Here is a 17,124-nt window from a genome sequence, read left to right on the forward strand (position 1 = left end):
CTGGAAGTGCGTCCAGGCCGGGGTCACCTACCTCTTCGTGCAGCTGTGCAAGGTGAGGGCGCCCACAGCCGCTCGTCTGGCCCCAGGCTCGCAGACCCAGCTGCCCGATGGCGCGGTGTGGTCCTCGGCTCTCCCCATAGAAGATGGCCTTGGGAGGGTGGGACCTGAGGAGACGCCTCCAAGCAGCTCTTGCACAGCTGATTTTGTAAGATTGAGAAACTCGGTTATGTCGTGTGAAGGGGGTTTGTATGGTTAAGAACCACCAACCACCACCGGGTGCTGCAAATGCTGCTGGTGGCCGCCAGCCCAGCACCTCCAGGTCTGACCTGTGATCACCACCGAAAAGCCTCCCGGCCTCTTCCCTACATCTCCACGGGTCCTGTCATCTTGCCCCCTCATCTGGTGGTCCCTCTCCACATGGGAACCCCAGAACCACGTACACACTAACTTCCCACGCCTTGAGGTGACCTCTGTTTTCTGTTCTCAGATGTTGTTCCTGGCCACTTTCTTTCCCACCTGGGAAGGCGGCATCTATGACTTCATTGGGGTGAGTGGGGCGAGGAAGCGGGGAGGGAGTGCAGAAGTAAGGCCCCCTGGCCTCTGTACTTACTCGACCTTAACCCGACCCACAGGAGTTCATGAAGGCCAGCGTGGATGTGGCAGACCTAGTAGGCCTCAACCTTGTCATGTCTCGGAATGCCGGCAAAGGGGAGTACAAGATTATGGTTGCTGCCCTGGGCTGGGCCACCGCAGAGCTCATTATGTCCCGGTGTGTGCAGCAGCCTGAAGCCCAGATTCCTGAGAAAGGACACCTGGCTTTCAGAGAGGTTCTGGAGAGTGGGGGCTCAGATTCTGGGTGCTGAGGGTTTCTGGGTACTGGAGAATCCTTCCCTTTGCCTTTTTCAGTTGCATCCCCCTCTGGGTTGGAGCCCGGGGCATTGAATTTGACTGGAAATACATCCAGATGAGCATTGATTCCAACATCAGTCTGGTAGGCAGTGCTACTGTCCCATACACACCCTTCTGTTGGTGGCAGTACTTCTCCCCAATACTTGGCTCTGACTTCCTGCCTCCCTTCAGGTCCATTACATCATTGCATCTGCCCAGGTGTGGATGATAACCCGCTACGATCTGTACCACACTTTCCGGCCAGCTGTCCTCCTGCTGATGTTTCTCAGCGTCTATAAGGCCTTTGTCATGGAGTGAGTTGGGTGGGATTCAAGGATGGGTCCAAAAGGGGCTGGATGATCTGTTTTCCTTCTTTCATTGTGATGTTTCCCCACAGGACCTTCGTCCACCTTTGTTCCTTGGGCAGCTGGACGGCACTTCTGGCCCGAGCAGTAGTGACAGGGCTGCTGGCCCTCAGCACCCTGGCCTTGTATGTTGCTGTTGTCAACGCGCACTCCTAGGCTTGGGTCCCAGGCATTCACATACCTTTTCCTTGTCTCCAGGTTTTAGTGAATTAAACAGTATTTGGGAAGTTGTTTCCGCCTACATCTCTCTCTGGAGCTGTCTGCCAATGCCACACTCACCTGTGTCCCAGAGGCCCTTGTTCTGGCTTTGGAGCCAGGTAGACAGCCTGGCTTTGATTTGTCCTGTGTTCCTATAGCCGTTCCTCCGCTCTTTGTTTTTCCAGAGTAGACTGAAGGCCTTGAAGTATATAATATTTGAGCACTGGCAAATTAGAGAACAGGCGATAGAGGGAAGCTGGAATCCAAAGTTCTTGGGGACTTCTCACAGCCATAACTTGGCCCTCTACCATATGGGCCCTTCCCTCACTGGTCACCTCCGAAACCCCTGTCCCTAATCTCCTTTGATCCACCCTTTATATGGCAGCCGAGGGGATCTATCTGAAACCCAGTCTCACTAATTCATCCTCATTACAACCATCTAGAGCAGCAGTTCTCAACCTGTGGGTCGCGACCCCTTTGACAGTCAAAAGACCCTTTCACAGGGGTCGCCTAAGACCATCCTGCATGTCAGATATTTACATTACAATTCATAACAGTAGCAAAATTACAGTTATGAAATAGCAACAAAAGTAATTTTATGGTTGGGGGTCACAACATGAGGAACTGTATTTAAAGGGCCAGAAGGTTGAGAACCACTGATCTAGAGCTCCCCATTGCACCCTGGACCGTTGGGGCAGACTTCTGTGATTCTGAGTTCCTCAGTTCTGTGGCCCTCAGATCAAATCCTGGTCTGAGTCTTCTTAGGGTAGAGTTCAGAGACCGCTGCAGCCAAGCAGAGCATTTGAACCCCTAAATTCGGATATTGACCTAAATGCCACCCTTCCCACCCCAACCTTTTCTTGGTTCAGTGGGGTCAGCACCCTGTCCTATTTCTGACATCATCTCCCCCCGCCACACACCCTCCCCGAGGGATATCAGAGGCAGAGCTTTGAATTTCATGTTTCAGCTCCACCTTGTTGCAAATCCTGCCACCCAGGAAAGTGCTCCCCAGCCCTGGTTTTCCCAGTGGAATCCCCCAGGGTGTGAGACTGAGCAGTTGCCCCCTCCCTCACTCTACCAGTGGAGGTCCTGCCATAATGTTATTTAACCCTGGGCCTAGGAAAGCGTCATGCACAGCTGCTCAGCTCTGCTATGGCAGTCTTAGTGTTTTCAGAGTGAACATACAACCACTATCTAGCCCCATCCCCTTGCCCCTAGTCAAGACAGGGTCCACAGGTATCTTGGGAAGGAATGGGGAAGTTATTGATTGGTCACCCTGACTTTGACTTGAAAAGGGATTAGAGCAGGCACTCTCCCAGTCCAGGTAGGTGGATATGTAATGGAGTCACTTTCTCACCTTTATCCCATGCACCACCTAGCTCTTGACACGTGTTGGGACAAACGAAGTTTGCAGAAATTATTCAACAACTATTTGCTGAGCAGGGACTCCCAGGCCCCGCTTCTGGTGGCTGTCTATGAATTAATCCCAGCTTCCATGGGATACAGACAGACCAGAGTGGTTGGGGCTAAGGTTGTGGGGGAGGGGGTAGCACAGGCCAGAGGAATCAGGGCTGTGATGGGTGAAGCTTGGTCGGAGTGGTAGGACTGATGAGCTAAAATAGTGATTAGAGCTGTGATGGTAAAACAGTGGTGGTCCAAAGGAGCCAGACTGGAAGAGCTGAGACCTGAAAGATGAGTTAGTGAGGCAAAGAGGAGAAAACAGGTGTCAAGGCCTGTATAAAGGTCTTGAAGTCAGGGCCTTCCCTTTCCATCAGACCTAACTGGTTGGAACAAGTCCAAGGGGACTAGTGAGACAGAAATCAGGGTCTGGATCCCAAAAGGCTCTGAGGGTTGGGCTGAGGAATTGACCAGAGACAATGGGGAACCAGGGAGAGTTCTGTGTGAGGGGAAGACAGGGTCAGATTTGTCTTTGGGAAGATTTCTGTGGCCACTGTGGGTGGGGAGACTGAAGCCAGAAAATCAGGACTGGACCAGGACAGGGATGGCGGAAGTAGGAGAGTGGCTATAGGCAGAGTGGAGGTGGTGACCAACAGCCTGTTTTTTTCTGTGTGGTCGGGGGGATTGTGGAAATGACAGATGAGGAGTGAAGATCCCTTCCCAAGGTCTCATCACATTTTCCTAGGAGGAGGAACCTACTGATGGGACAGTGGATGGGAGCAGGTTTGGAGGGTGATACAGAGACCAGTGGGTCCTCTCAGACATGCCTGGGGAAACTAGAGACAGATGCAGGTAACACTGCAGAGACAACTGAGATGTGAGCAGGAGTACTGTGATGAAGAGGAGGGAGAAGCCGAGGCCTAGCCAGAGAGACTCATTAGAGAAAGGAAAAGAGACAAGAAAGACCGTGGCCAGAGGGAGGTGGAGGGCCCAGGATGGGAATTTCTGACAGTTGGAAGCTTAATTTTTAGGTGAGGGTGTAAGGAGGAGCCTGTGAGTTTAATCCCAGGAGTAGGTTGGGATGCCCATTGCTTTGCAAAGGAATGAATAAGTGGAGACAGTTGTGAAGACTGGAGGGCGGGGACAGCCTGAGGTGGAAAAGATTTTGACACCCTGTGTCAAGGAGTCTCCCCAGAGGGAGAGTGGGTGCTGAGAAAGAGCCCAGAGCCAGTGTTTAGGTTAGTGGAGTGGTTAGAGTGCTCTGGAGGTGCCTGTGGTCACATCCAACTCACCTTTAAGTGCTTTAACCCTAGGCAAAGAAATGGGACTTTATTTTCCCAAGGAAGGGTTATTGAGTGCCTACTATGTGCCAGGCTGTGTTTGAGGAACTGGAGATAGAGCCCTGAACAAATATCCCCTAAGTTGTAGGATTGTGGGACCAAAGGGGCTCATGAAAACCACTTAAGACAGTGCCACACCAAATTAAAAAGCAGTCCCTGTGAGCTGGTTTATTACTATTACGCAGACACAAGTGTGTTTTAAAGAACAGGCCCTAGGCACCCCACCTCACAGGAGCTACTAGCTCCTCCCCATCAAACCTCCCCCCTCAGATGGGGGCTTCCCCAGGCCAGCTCGGAGGACTGGACTGGGCCTAGGGGCTTCCTCCAAGAAGTTGGGCCCCTTTTGGATGGGGAAGGGCAGTAGGGAGGGTCCCTTCCAGGTTGGGGTGCCATGGGCTACACAGGAACAGACATAGGTCAGGCTAGGACTCTTGCTCGCTCAGGTGTTTTGGTGACTGTCCAGACAGTCCCATGAGTCTTGCCCCAACCTGTCTGTGGTAGAGGCAGGGATGACTTGAAGGCAGCAGTCCCTCTAATAGTAGAGTTCCTGGTCCCACCAGCCTGGGAGAGAAAACAAAGACTGAGTGTTGAGGGGAGAGGGGTCAGGAGGTGGGGCCAGGGTCTCAGAGGTTGTGGCAGTTTGATTTGGAGGTCAAGTGTGAAGGTCAAAGGTCAGACAGCTGCTCTGAGAACATTTGAGCCCCCAACCCCCAGACCTCCAGTCTCCACACTCACTCCCTGGGCAACAGCGAACTCCAAGTTTCCGGATCTCATCATAGACGAAGATGAGGAGGCCAAAGGGCATGGGGACCAGCCACCACTGGAACCTGAAAGCACAGGGGAGATGACAAGGTGAGGGCCATCCCCAGTCTGTGTCCCACATGCCCATCCTTCTGCTCACACCTCAGGACCCCTCACCGAATGGGCATGAAGTTGAAGATGTTGGGCATTCCCGGGCAGTAGCACAGGAAGCAGCCGATGCAGATCTGGAACACGATGGCCAACACCAGGATCTTGTTCCTGCGGTGGCACAGGGTAGAACAGGCTCAGACTGCTGGACTCAGGACAAAGCCTTTAGGAACTGGGGGTCAGATAAGGTACTGGGTCAGAGCAGGTCAGATGCCATTAGCAGCAGGGAGCTGTTCTAAACATTTAACACAGGAGTGGTCTGCCCCTCCGCAACAGTGCTGGCCTATCAGCATCATCCCTTCAGTTGATGAAACATGGAGGGGCCAGTTGAAAGGCACATGGTGGGAGCTACTGACCAGCTATCGATAAGGAATATTAGCACCTGGCACATCTGTACATTCGGTGCTGGTGTTTGCTGACTGCAGTAAGCCCTGGTCAGGACCTGATGGAAGTTGGGACTAGGGCTTAAGGACAGGGCTGGGGACACCTGAAGAAGCCCTGCTGGAAGGCAGAGAGGCGGCGTGTCTTTCGAATGAGAACGTCAGCGATCTGGCACATCTCGATGCTGATGAAGAACACGGTGTAGCAAGTGTACTGCTGGTACAGGCGCTGCCCAAATGTCTGGAACGGGGAACAAAAGCAGCCTGAGCCCAAAGGGAGAGCCTCTGCACAGCCTGGTACTCAGGGGCTGGGGCCAGGGACCCTTAACTGCCCTTTCCCCTGCATCAGAGCCTACGATGGGAGGAAAGGAGAGGCACAGGATCTGCTAGGTTTGTAGGTCCCCACAGTGTGAGGCGCAGAAACGGTCTAGCAGAACTTGGGTGTCAGTGCATGGGTAGGTGACAGGTCATCCAATTGCTTTCATAATGAAAGAAGGAAGGGAGAATTTCCTGGCACCCGAAGTAAGGGACCAAGGGAAAAAGAAGTGGAATCCCACGGCAGGATTTGCAAAGTCCTGTGATTCCAGGGCCCAGGCAGATGGCAAATATAAGTGAAGTGGACCAGGTAGGCCTATGGGGAACAGCACTTAAAGGGGCAGTCACTATTCAGTTCATTTCTTCAATATAACTTTTTAATACCAGCTCATTGTGTGGGGAACACTTCCTATGCTGCAGGTACCAAGTGTTTCACATGTTTTATCTCATTTAATCCAATATTCCCATGAGGTAGATTGGTGGTACTCAAACTTCAGTGTGCACCAGAGCCCCAGAAGGGCTGGTTAAAACAGATTCCAGGCCTGCCCCCAAAGTTTCTGACCCCAGACATCTGAGGTAGGAGCTGATCATTTGCATTTCAAATAAGTTCCTATGTGATGCTGATGCTGCTGATCTAGGGGCCACACTGAACATCACTGAGGTAGACATCAGTGTTCTCTCCACTTAGGAGGTGAGAAAATGGGCACAGTGAGTCAAAGCAACTTGCCCAGGGTTACACCACAGTGAGGAACATGGTATACTATATGAATCTAATGCAGTCTGGCTCCTAAGGTCTACATTCTTAACCATGGCAGTAAATGTTTAAGGGAAATAACCTGATCTGTAACTCTACAGGACAAGCTAAACACACCTGCCAATCAGGTCTGACCTCTGTGCTCCAGACAGACCTTCATTAAAGTCAGCCACAAATGCATATGCACTGTGTTAGTGCTACAGGAAAAATAACAGAATAGGGGCCTGGTTCCACACCTGAGATGGTGTGTTACTGTCAGGGCAGGGAGAGGACCCATCTGCAGCTGGGATCATCAGAAGCAAGAGTTTAGAGCAAGATACAGTAAAGAAAGGCCCTCTGCCCCAGAACTCGCAGGGAATCTGGGTGTCTGGGATGCTCTGGCTGAGCTCAGTTTGCATGTGTACCACACACTAGATTGGCGGCATTGGAAATAAGGGAGTCATGGGACTCACCCACTCCTGGCCATAGCTGTCCTGCAGATCTTGTAGGTGGTGGTTCTCCCATTGTGGCCGCAGCCCCACGCACAGCAGTGGGAACCAGCCCTCCTGGGCCATGGCTGTGAAGTAGTCAGTGAAGCCAGCAAATGACTGGATGGCACCTGGGAGGGGTAGGGAGACAGATGGAAACACAGAGTCAGGGACACAGAGAGATAGGGACACAGAAATGATGACATGAGAATGACAGGAGCAGACATGGAGAGACAGACACAGAGACAAGGCCCCAGGAGATGGACAAGGACACTAAAGACAGCACAGAGAGTGACAGAGACATCAGAAAACTCAAAATTGCCAGAAGAAGGCAACAACCCAGAGACAGGATCATAGAGAACAGAGGCAGAGAAGGGACACAGGGGATCATAGAAACCATTATGTACAGATAAAACTCAGAAGGACAGAGACCCAGAATCAAATGCAGACACCAAAATCCAGAACAAGCCAGAGCCTCAGAGACCTCAAGGCACGTGAGCAGCCCTGCAGGAGAGCCCCAGGCTTCCCAGCCGCATGGGTAACTCACCAATCTGGAAGTAGGAGTAGGCAGCCAGGGGCTCGTTGACTAACCGGTCACGCTTCGGGTTCCGTGGCCGCAGATGCATGATGTCACTCTCAGCCTTCTCATAAGCCAGGGACACAGATGGGAACTGTCCAGAAGCAGAAGCAACCTGGGTTAAGGGTTTTCCTGGGCCCCAGTCCCCTACTCTCTGGAGCTCTCCTCTCCCTTGCGGGTGAGCAGGGATAGGACTGAGGTTAGGAGGTAAGACCTGCAGTGACTACACAGCCACACCTGCCTGAACAGCCTGGGTCCAGCTGGCCCCTGTCAGGAGTGTTGGCATATCTACTCCACATATGTCCTGCTGTCCGTCTCTATCAGAACATCTATCTGCATTTGCATAGTCTCTCCCCATTTCTGTATCTGTCTCCTCCCTTGCTGCTGCCTCCTCCTTCTCTGTCTCTGTTTTTTACTCTGGGGTACTCTAGTCTTGGGCCTCTCTCTTTTTTTCTCTTACTTTGTTTCTTTGTCCCCGTCTCTGGTATCTTTCTCTGTGACTATGTCTCTGCTTTTGTGACTCTGTGTCCCTGCTTCTATGTCTGTCACTATCTTTGTTTCTCTGTATCCAGGGGTGGGGAATGTCCAGCCCATGGCCATATGAGGCCCACAAAATCATTTGGTCTGGCCCTGCCAAGGCAACCTTATGCAGGACTCAAAATCCAATAAGTCTAGGAGCTTTTTTCATAGCAACATAACTTGTATTAAGTAGATTATATTAAGCAAATAATGTTATAAATATCCAAATGGATCTTGGCAGGAAAAAAACATGCTCCACCCCATATGTGTGTGACTACAGAGTGGCAGCAGGGTGTACTGATCAAGAGCACAGGCTCTGGGGCATCTGACTGCCTGGCCTCATATCCCAGCTGTGCCACTTATTAGCTGTGTAACCTGGGGCAAGTTACTCAACCTACCTATGCCCAGTGAGCTCATCAGTAAAACAAGGGTGATAAATAAAGCCCATGTCATAGAGTGGCTATGAGGACAAAAGTAAATTAATGTGTGCCTCGTCCAGACTAGGCACTATGTAAGTTGTTGAATAAACATGTCAATATGGCCAGCCTCTGGCTACATTTGTGGCTCTTTCATATCTATCGACCTGAATCTATCTGATGGTATTTATTTGCCCATACCTATTGAGAGATGTCTGTCTATGATCCAAGTTTAGGCAGACATCTGTATCTGTTAATAGTTTTGTTTATCTGAGTATTTGTATCTGAGTCCATGTGTGTCCATGGGTTATGTCCATGGGTTTTGTCCATACCTACCTAAGCATTTACCTGTGTATAGATCTGTCTGTGTCTACCTTCCTGCCTGTCTATCTCCAAGAGTGAATGTGGTGGTCTCTACCCATCATGTCTAACTATGGGCATACGTCTATGGCTATGTGTGGGAGGAGGCATGGGGCTATAGACTCACAATGTCAGTGCAGAGTTCTATGAAGAGGATAGTGATGCACCCGAGGGGCAAGGGCACACTGACAGTGATGTAAATGAGGTATGGCGTCAGTTCAGGGATGTTCTTGGTCAATGTGTAAGCGATGGACTTCTTCAGATTGTCGAAGATCAGTCGGCCTATGGGAGTACAGTAGACACCTCAGCCTCCTCGCAGAACACTTCCTCCTGTGCCCACACTGCCTGCCCCTATCCCTGACCCAGCCCGGACCCTGCTCCACGCCCGTCACAATGGAGGCAAAATTGTCATCCAGCAGGATCATGTCGGCTGCATTTTTGGCAGCATCTGAGCCAGCAATGCCCATGGCCACACCAATGTCTGCCTTCTTCAGGGCTGGGGAGTCGTTGACACCATCCCCTGTCACAGCCACGATTGCACCCTGCAGGGAATGGGTGGAGGTGGGCAGGTGGTCAGTGAAAGGCCAGCCCAGGGCCAGCCCAGCCCTTCTGCCCACCTCCATCAGCAAGGTCGCACCAGTCGCTGGCAGCTCTCCACAATCACTAGCTTCTGCTGGGGACTCGTACGAGCAAACACCATCTCAGGGTGGGTGCGCAGCACCTCAACCAGCTCTGATGGGTCCATGTCCTTCAGCTGCATGCCATTGATCACACAGGCACGGGCATCCCTGGGGAGGAAGGTGGGAGGGCATCACTGGGCCCTCAGTCTGGGTAGGGCATGGGAAGATCCATGAGAAGGGCTGAAGGGGGCTTACTTCCGATTAACCTGCTCTACAGGCACACGGAGACGAGCAGCGATGTCCTCCACTGTCTCACTGCCTTCAGAGATGATGCCCACACTGGCCGCAATAGCCTTGGCTGTGATGGGGTGGTCACCTGTCACCATAATCACCTGTGGGAAGGACCAGCAGACCCTTGACTCCTTCATATCAGCCCATTCTTGCTGTCTTTCCTAGTGATATACTCATTCATTTATTCAACCAATTGTGACCACCTGCTATGTGCCTTGGAAGTAGCACAGACAAAACAGACAAAAATCCCTGTCTTCGTGGAGTGACATTCTGGTGTGAGAGACAGAACATTTTTTAATTAGAAATGAATGATATAGCATGTTAAAAGGAGGGGGAATTAAACTGGGCAAAGGGGATGGCAAGTGTTGGGTAAAAAAAAGGGGGTGGTGGTGGTGGTTCAATTTTAAGTGTGTCCAGAGAAAGCCTCATCAAGAAGGTGACATTTGAGCAGACACATGAAAGAGGTGAGAGTTGGCCACATAGAAATCTGGGGGAAGAGTGTTTCTGGCAAAGGAAACAGCCAGTGCAAAATGAGAGAGGTGAGAACATGGCTGAACTATTGGAGGAACAACAGGCAGGCCAAGATGACTGGAGAGGAGTGAACAAGAGGTAGAAAACTAAGGAATGGGCTTCGAAAAGTAACTGTGCTCAGGTCTACAGGGTTTTCCAGACCATGGGAAAGACTTGGGAGTGATGCTTGCTCAGCATTGGCTCTCCCGCCCTTGTTTTGTCTTTGGGGAATCACTCCTCCCCCCAGCTTCTAGCTGAGGTCTCTGGCCAAGGTATTCTATCCCCCAGCCACAGTGACTGCTCAGGGATGAACATGTGACCCAGTCTAGTGCAACTGCAAAAGAGGCACAGAAAGAGTGGGCGGCTAAACTTGTAAGTTGGAGCTGCTGGGGGATGGTCATGTTTGTCTACCAAAATGGAGGGACTGCTTGAGAATAAAGCCAGCAGAGAGAAAAGGAGAGCTGGCACGTGAAGGCAAATTCCTAATGACACTGAACACTTGCATGCAGCTATATCTGAAGCTTCATTCCCCAGAACTTTTAGTTTCATGAACCAATATATTCCCTTTTTGATTCAAGCTATTTTCAGATAACACAGGGTTCCTCATCCCCAAATACTGTCATCTTCCGTTCTTGCCCCTGTCTGGTCCTTTCCCAAGTGGCATACCCGAATGCCTGCTGTGCGGCACTTGAGCACAGCATCAGGGACAGTGGCCCGGGGCGGGTCTATCATGGACACAAGTCCCGCAAAGCACAGACCACTGGTTGGAAAGTTCATGGCCTCCACGTCAAAGGCATAGCCAGGCGGGTAGTCCTTCTCACTCAGGTAGAGCTGGCAGAAGCCTGATCAGAAAATAGGAGAAGTCAGAGAAAGAGTCCTGAGTGGACCCTTTGGTAGCAAGGCCAGGCCCCTTGCACCAAGCACCCGTGATGCCTGACCCTGAGCTGCACCCTTCATTCACATTATCTGAATCCATCCTCACACCCACCCTGTGAGCCTACTAGGATCCTCCTCTTGCAGATGAAAAAACAGGCTTAGATAGGGGACAATTCCTCCCAGTCATTGCACAGCAAGTGAAATGAAAACTCCAGAATTAGACCATAGGTCTGTGCCTTCCAGGGCCGAGGAAGGGGTTAGGAAAGTTTAAGGAGTCAGGACAGAATTGGGGGAGGTCAGAGGTCAGGACAAGGATTGGGGAAAGTCTTGAGCTGAGGCAGGGATTGGGGAAGGTCAAAGGGTCAAGAGGAGGACTCTGAAAGGTGGAGGTGAAAGCAAAGGCAGATCATCAATTGGGGCAAGAGCTAGGAAAACCAATGGGTCAAAGGTCGGGTCAAGATAGGGAAGGTCCAAGTGAGGACAGGTCTGGAGAGGCTGAGTCAAGGTAGGAATTGGGCATAGGCAGAGATCAGGAATGAAATAGGGGAAAACAAAGGTGAGTGTGTAGACTGGGGCAGGTCAGCAGTCAGCCAGGAAAGGGCAGGGAGGATTGGCCTCGCTCTGTGCTAGCTTCTTGCATACCAGTTTCCCCCTCACTACCCCACCCTGACCGTCTCACCCAGCACGCGCTCGCCCAGGCCTCCCAGGCTGAGGTAGGCCGTCTGGAAGGCCTCACGCCATTGCTCGTCCAGGGGCAGCTCCTGGCCCTTGATGAGGATGGAGCTACAGCGCTCCAGCACACGCTCAGGGGCGCCCTTCATCACCAACACGTGCCGCGGGTCCCGCGGGTCCTCCAGGGTGTGGATGGACAGCTGTGGGCGATCAGCGGTGTAGTGGGCCAGGTGGAGAGGGAAGGGGGTGGAGCTGACCGAAGAGCCTTAGGGTGACTAGGCAGTGATGGCGAAACTATGACACACGAACTCATTTTTTTTGGTTGATTTTCCTTTGTTAAATGGCATTTAAATATATAAAATAAATATCAAAAATATAAATCTTTCTTTTACTATGGTTGCAAATATCAAAAAATTTCTATATGTGACACGGCACCAGACTTAAGTTAGGGTTTTTCAAAATGCTGACACGCTGAGCTCAAAAGGTTCCCCATCGCTGACTGGTAGGGGCTGGGCAGGTCCTCGCTAGAGGCCGAGGTTTGTGGAGGGGCTGTAGTTAGGGGCCTGGGTGCTGGGAATGGACTGATTGAGCCCCGGAGTTGGTCCGGCACCTGTCGGAGTCCTGACAGCAAAGAGCAGGTGAAGAGCCCGCGGCTAAGGGCTGGGCGTGGCCTGGCCATCGGTGGGCTTTGGAGGTGGGCGAGAAGGGGGCCGGGCGAGAGGGAGGAGACAGCTCAGCCCGGCCGCAGGCCAGCCCTGAATGTGGGTGGAGACTACAGTGAGCCGGGCTTGCTGTGGGCGGGCTGGCAGTGGGGGCCGGCTAGGGTGGGCTCGCACCTGGAACTTGTTGGTGGAGTTGAAGGGGATCTCGCAGACTTTGGGGAAGCGTTCTCGGTAGCCCATGGCGTTGCCCAGCGTCAGCTCGGAGAACTTCAGCAGCGCCGTCTCTGATGCGTCCCCGATCACGATGCGCTGGGAGCGGAGGGCGTCAGGTGCGCGCCGGGCTGTCCCAGGCTCCAGGCTCCCCTTATCCCCCAAATCCCCCGGCTCTCACCTTTGGCACGGGCACCGCGTCCTGGCCCGACTTGAAGGCAGCTCGGTTGCACAGGGTGAGCACGCGGCACAGCGCCCGCCATGTCTCCGAGGACTGGTCAAACGTTTGCCCTGGAGGACAGATGTCCAGGCTGGGGCCGCGAGGCAACTACACCAGACTATACCAGACACAGAGCGGCGCTCTCCCACATCACAACCGAACCTCCCTCCCCCAATTTAGGACAGGATTCCCCTCTCCAGACCTGTGTGGGACCCAAACTCTCCCTCATACCCCAAGACTGAGCCTTCTCTTCAGACCCAGTGTGGAGTCTCCTTTGAGAGTCCCCTGAGACTCCATACCAAGCCCCGCCCTCTGGGCCCATCTGGATGGAGTTCCTCTCCATGAATGCATAGCCCTCCCAGATTCTCTTCAGTAACCTCCGAGCTCCCAAGACTCCCTCATGCTCCAGGCCCTGTCTCTTCGAACTCCCAAACCTGACTGGTCTTCTGTGGTGTCAGCTGAGTGGATGTGGTTGTCGAACCACAGATGGGACACAGTCATGCGGTTCTGAGTGAGGGTCCCGGTCTTGTCAGAGCAGATCACTGACGTGGAGCCCAGTGTCTCCACTGCTTCCAGGTTCTTGACTACACAGTTCTTGCTGGCCAGCCTCTTGGCTGTCAGAGACAGGCAGACCTGGGTGAAGGTGAGAAAAGCCACCTGGAGACCAGTCTTTGCTTCCAGGCCCACTTCCCTCCTCTTGGCATTGGGGATCCCTTACCCCAGCCACAGTACTGATTATGCAGCATTCCCCCACAAAACCCAGGCTTTCTCTTGCCTACACCCTTTTGTTCAACCTGTGCTTCCTACTTGGGATGCCTCCCTAATTCACCCAGACAAACAGAGCCAGGCCCCTCTGTAAGCTGCCCTAGCCGGGGTTCTGTAAGTTCACTTATCAACACAATTAAAATGAAAAATGTGGCCAGTGTGGTTCAGAACATTGGCCTGTGCACTGGAGGGTCACAGGTTCAATTCACAGTCAAGAGCATGCACCTGGGATGCATGTTCGATTCCCCAGCAGCAGTCAATGCAGGAGGCAACCAATTGACACATCAATGTTTCTCTCTCTCTCTCTCCCCCCAACCCCCATATTTCTCTCCTCTTCCTTCCACTCTAAAGCAATGGGAAAAAATATATACTCAGATGAGGATTAACAAATCAACAAAATAAGAAAATGAACATTCCCTCAGCCTCCTCTGAACTGACTGTTGAAGGTTGTCTACACCCTCAAGCCTCAGCCTCCTTCAGTCAAGGACCTGCCTTTTCATCTGAGTCCTTAGCATGTGGCACAGGACATGGCCCACAGAAGCCTCCAAATGTTTGCTGACTGGATGGATAGGTGGAGGGATGTGGGATGGGAGGGAAAGATGGATGATGAGAAGATGGGTGGGAGGATGGGAGGTGAATAAATAGATAGGAAGATGGGAGATGGTGGAGGGAAGCCTGGATGAATGGACAGATGGACCGCCCTTCTGCCTCCCCAACTCACCGTGACAGTGGCCAGCAGCCCCTCCGGTACATAGGCTACCACAATGGCCATGAAAAAGACCATGGCCCGCAGGAAGGTGTAGCCAATGCACATGGCCACCACAAAAAATGTGGCACCAAAGAGGATGGCTAAGCCTGCAATGATGTCCACAAAATGTTCAATCTCGATAGCGATGGGTGTTTTCTCATTTTCTACTCCAGATGCCAGTGATGCAATGCGCCCAATGATGGTACGGTCACCCGTGTTCACCACCAGGCCCTGTGCTGTGCCTGCAGTGGGGCCAAGAGGGTGACTCAGGGCTGGGAGGGCAGCAGTGGGGCGTGCACAGCAGCGTGAACTGAAGCAGGGGGCTGTAATGTAAGGCAGTGGAGGCAGTGTGACCTGGGAAGAGAGTAGCAATAACAGGAGCTAGAGAGGTAGTATGACTTAAAGAGGTGGCGGTCATGTGAAATGGGAGGCAGTGTGTCTCAGAAGGTAGCAGAAGAAGGGCAATGGAGGTAGGGATAGGGAGTGCTGAGGTAGCGTGGTCAGCTGGGTGGGCAGGCAAGGGCCTCACGGACCCTCGAGGCACATGGTAGAGAAGAAGGCGATGTTGCGGGTCTCCAGTGGGCTCTCGTGTGTACACTCAGGGGAGCGGGTCTGTGGCTCCGACTCTCCCGTCAGCGAGGAGTTGTCCACCTTGCAGCCCTGGGCTTGGAGGATGCGGATGTCAGCAGGCACTCGGTCGCCACCTTTCATCTCCACCAGATCACCCACCACAAGCTGATCTGCATTGATCTGGAACTTGTCCCCATCTCGGATCACAGTTGCTTGCTGTGGGGCAGGGGCACCAGAGTTGTGGATAACGGGTGAGATGGGAAGTTACTGAGTGCAATGGAGTTGTGGGGAGGTGAACAGAGGGTGAGTTGAGGACCTATAGGGACAGATGGAGGCCAAAGGCAAAGGGCAGGCTGGGCCTAAAGGGAGGAGCCACACAGATGCCAGGAGCCTGCCTGCGCTGGTGTGGAGTCTCTAGAATCTGAAGTGGTAAAGGGCTGTGGGACCCACCTGGGGCACAAGGTTCTTGAAGCTGGCGATGATGTTGGTGCTCTTAAATTCCTGATAGTAGCCGAAGCAGCCGGTGACCACAACCACAGCAATGAGAGCCAGTGCCAAGTACAGCTGGGGGCGGAGGTGAGGGAGTCAGCTTATGAGTAGAGGCTGGAAGCTCCCAGTACAAGGCCACCGGTCTGTACCCTGGTCCCCTGGTGTTCTTAGGGTACTTCCACCAGGATTTTCCCCACCTACTAGGAACCCTTATGCACTATTCCCTGTGGCTTTTGTCTCCTAGCCTCATATTCCTCATATCCACCTTAAACGGCCCCAAATTCTCATTGTCTTGTGTATCCCATATTCTCTGGCCCCTGAATCCTAGGTCTCTCATGTCCCCATAGCCTATGGCTTGTGCTCCATGTCACCAAGTACCTTGGTCATATGGGTCCCCTTTTCCTGTGTTCTCCAATCTTGCATTCCACATGTCCTCTGCCATGTGTCTCCTCACAGTCCCACAGCCTATATTTCCTGTGCTCCATGTTTCCTATTCTGTTTTCATAATCTGCCTGGCATCACCTGTGTCCTCTGGGCACAATAGTTCCTGTGGCCCGTGGCCCGTATCCATGTGTCTGTGTGCTATCAATCTTCTGCTTCATATTCTGTGAACTTCACGATCAAGAGTCTCAGGTTTCAAATTCCAAGTTTCTATGTCCAGTGTCTTCCATGTCTATGTAATTCTGAGTCCCCACCCTATGTCACATTCAATGTCACATGTCCCTAAATCTCCATGTCTCTTGTTCTGACGCCTGTCATATATCTCATGGCCTCTTGTCCTCCATCTCGATAGTCTCTGTGTCTGTGTTTCCCTGTCTGATGTCTTATGTCTCTCCATGTACTGTGTCTTGAGTCTTTTCTCCCTTATTCCCAATGTCCCCTGTGCCCTCTGTCCTTGATCTGTCCCATGTCCTCCATTTCCCCAGCCCCAACTTTTAAGTATTGCATTTCGTTGCCTTTGTATCCCCACCTATGTCCTCCACATCTGAGACACATTATCTGCTGTGTCTCCTGTGATCTTGGGTCTGTTGATCCCCACCTCCATGAGCATGTCTTGGAGCTGCATTTCTGTGTCTCTGCATCCCCACCCTATGTCCCTGGTGTCCTGAGTCTCATGCTTAATGTTCTCTGTCCTCCAAGACCCCCGTGTCCAGTGTCTGTCCCCCTAGTATCCGACACTCACATTGTCGTCAGTGGTGAGGTCACCCTCACTGGCTTGGATGCCGAAGGCAATGAGGCAGATGGCAGCAGCCACCCACATGAGGCACTGCAGACCACCTGCCAACTGCCGTGCGAACTTGACGTACTCTGGGGTACCCTTTGGTGGCCGCAGCGCGTTGGGCCCATCCCGCAGCAGCAGCTCCGCAGCCAAGCTGGCAGACAGGCCCTGGGGACAGGGTGGGGTGGCAGTGGCTGCTAAGGGCTTTCCTCTCCCCATACATTCTTCTGTCTCTCCACCCACTGTTTACCTCCCTCTGCCCCCCCATCTGCCTTTTGCCCCTTTCTTTCTTCCTTTCTTCCTTTCTCCCTTTCTCCCTTTCTTTCTTTCTTTCTTTCTTTCTTTCTTTCTTTCTTTTTTTCTTTCTTTCACTTTCTTTCTTTCTT

The 17,124-nt window shown here is 52.4% G+C and overlaps 3 protein-coding genes across 3 annotated transcripts; 1 reads left to right on the plus strand and 2 right to left on the minus strand.

Annotated features, from left to right (window-relative positions):
- The first annotated feature begins 6 nt into the window (after nt 1–6).
- Nucleotides 7–1,484, plus strand: TMEM147 (transmembrane protein 147). The gene is made up of 6 exons (XM_006764991.1): nt 7–52; nt 488–547; nt 633–769; nt 907–991; nt 1,081–1,202; nt 1,286–1,484. The coding sequence occupies exons 2-6, from the start codon at nt 488–490 to the stop codon at nt 1,407–1,409; spliced, it is 528 nt and encodes a 175-aa protein (XP_006765054.1). The 5' UTR covers nt 7–52; the 3' UTR covers nt 1,410–1,484.
- A 1,642-nt stretch (nt 1,485–3,126) lies between these two features.
- LOC107183268 (potassium-transporting ATPase alpha chain 1-like) lies at nt 3,127–5,235 on the minus strand (the record flags this gene model as incomplete). Its single annotated transcript, XM_015564794.1, has 3 exons — nt 3,127–4,750; nt 4,925–5,016; nt 5,108–5,235. Coding segments are annotated over 3 exons (249 nt in total), but the record flags the coding sequence as incomplete, so codon positions are not given.
- On the minus strand, nt 5,224–16,958 carry ATP4A (ATPase, H+/K+ exchanging, alpha polypeptide). Its single transcript, XM_015564773.1, has 16 exons — nt 16,703–16,958; nt 15,481–15,594; nt 14,994–15,246; nt 14,434–14,702; nt 13,382–13,580; nt 12,909–13,018; nt 12,692–12,826; nt 11,863–12,055; nt 10,974–11,149; nt 9,762–9,898; nt 9,524–9,674; nt 9,260–9,428; nt 9,014–9,168; nt 7,562–7,685; nt 7,000–7,145; nt 5,224–5,719 (listed from the first exon to the last, which is right to left on the minus strand). Exons 1-16 carry the CDS (start codon nt 16,955–16,957, stop codon nt 5,564–5,566), a joined length of 2,742 nt encoding a protein of 913 aa, XP_015420259.1. The 5' UTR covers nt 16,958; the 3' UTR covers nt 5,224–5,563.
- Nucleotides 16,959–17,124: the final 166 nt, after the last annotated feature.

The sequence above is a fragment of the Myotis davidii genome, unplaced genomic scaffold, assembly GCF_000327345.1.
Source record: "Myotis davidii unplaced genomic scaffold, ASM32734v1 scaffold681, whole genome shotgun sequence".
Classification (NCBI taxonomy): domain Eukaryota; kingdom Metazoa; phylum Chordata; class Mammalia; order Chiroptera; family Vespertilionidae; genus Myotis; species Myotis davidii.

Coding starts and splice junctions, on each gene's coding strand:
- TMEM147 (XM_006764991.1), top strand. CDS start 488: ATGTTGTTCCTGGCCACTTTCTTTCCCACCTGGGAAGGCGGCATCTAT. Junction 770..906: donor GCAGAGCTCATTATGTCCCG/GTGTGTGCAGCA, acceptor TGCCTTTTTCAG/TTGCATCCCCCTCTGGGTTG. Junction 1,203..1,285: donor TATAAGGCCTTTGTCATGGA/GTGAGTTGGGTG, acceptor GTTTCCCCACAG/GACCTTCGTCCACCTTTGTT.
- ATP4A (XM_015564773.1), bottom strand. CDS start 16,957: ATGGGGAGAGGAAAGCCCTTAGCAGCCACTGCCACCCCACCCTGTCCC. Junction 13,019..13,381: donor CACCACAGAAGACCAGTCAG/GTTTGGGAGTTC, acceptor TCTGTCCTCCAG/GGCAAACGTTTGACCAGTCC. Junction 9,675..9,761: donor GTAGAGCAGGTTAATCGGAA/GTAAGCCCCCTT, acceptor CTTCCTCCCCAG/GGATGCCCGTGCCTGTGTGA.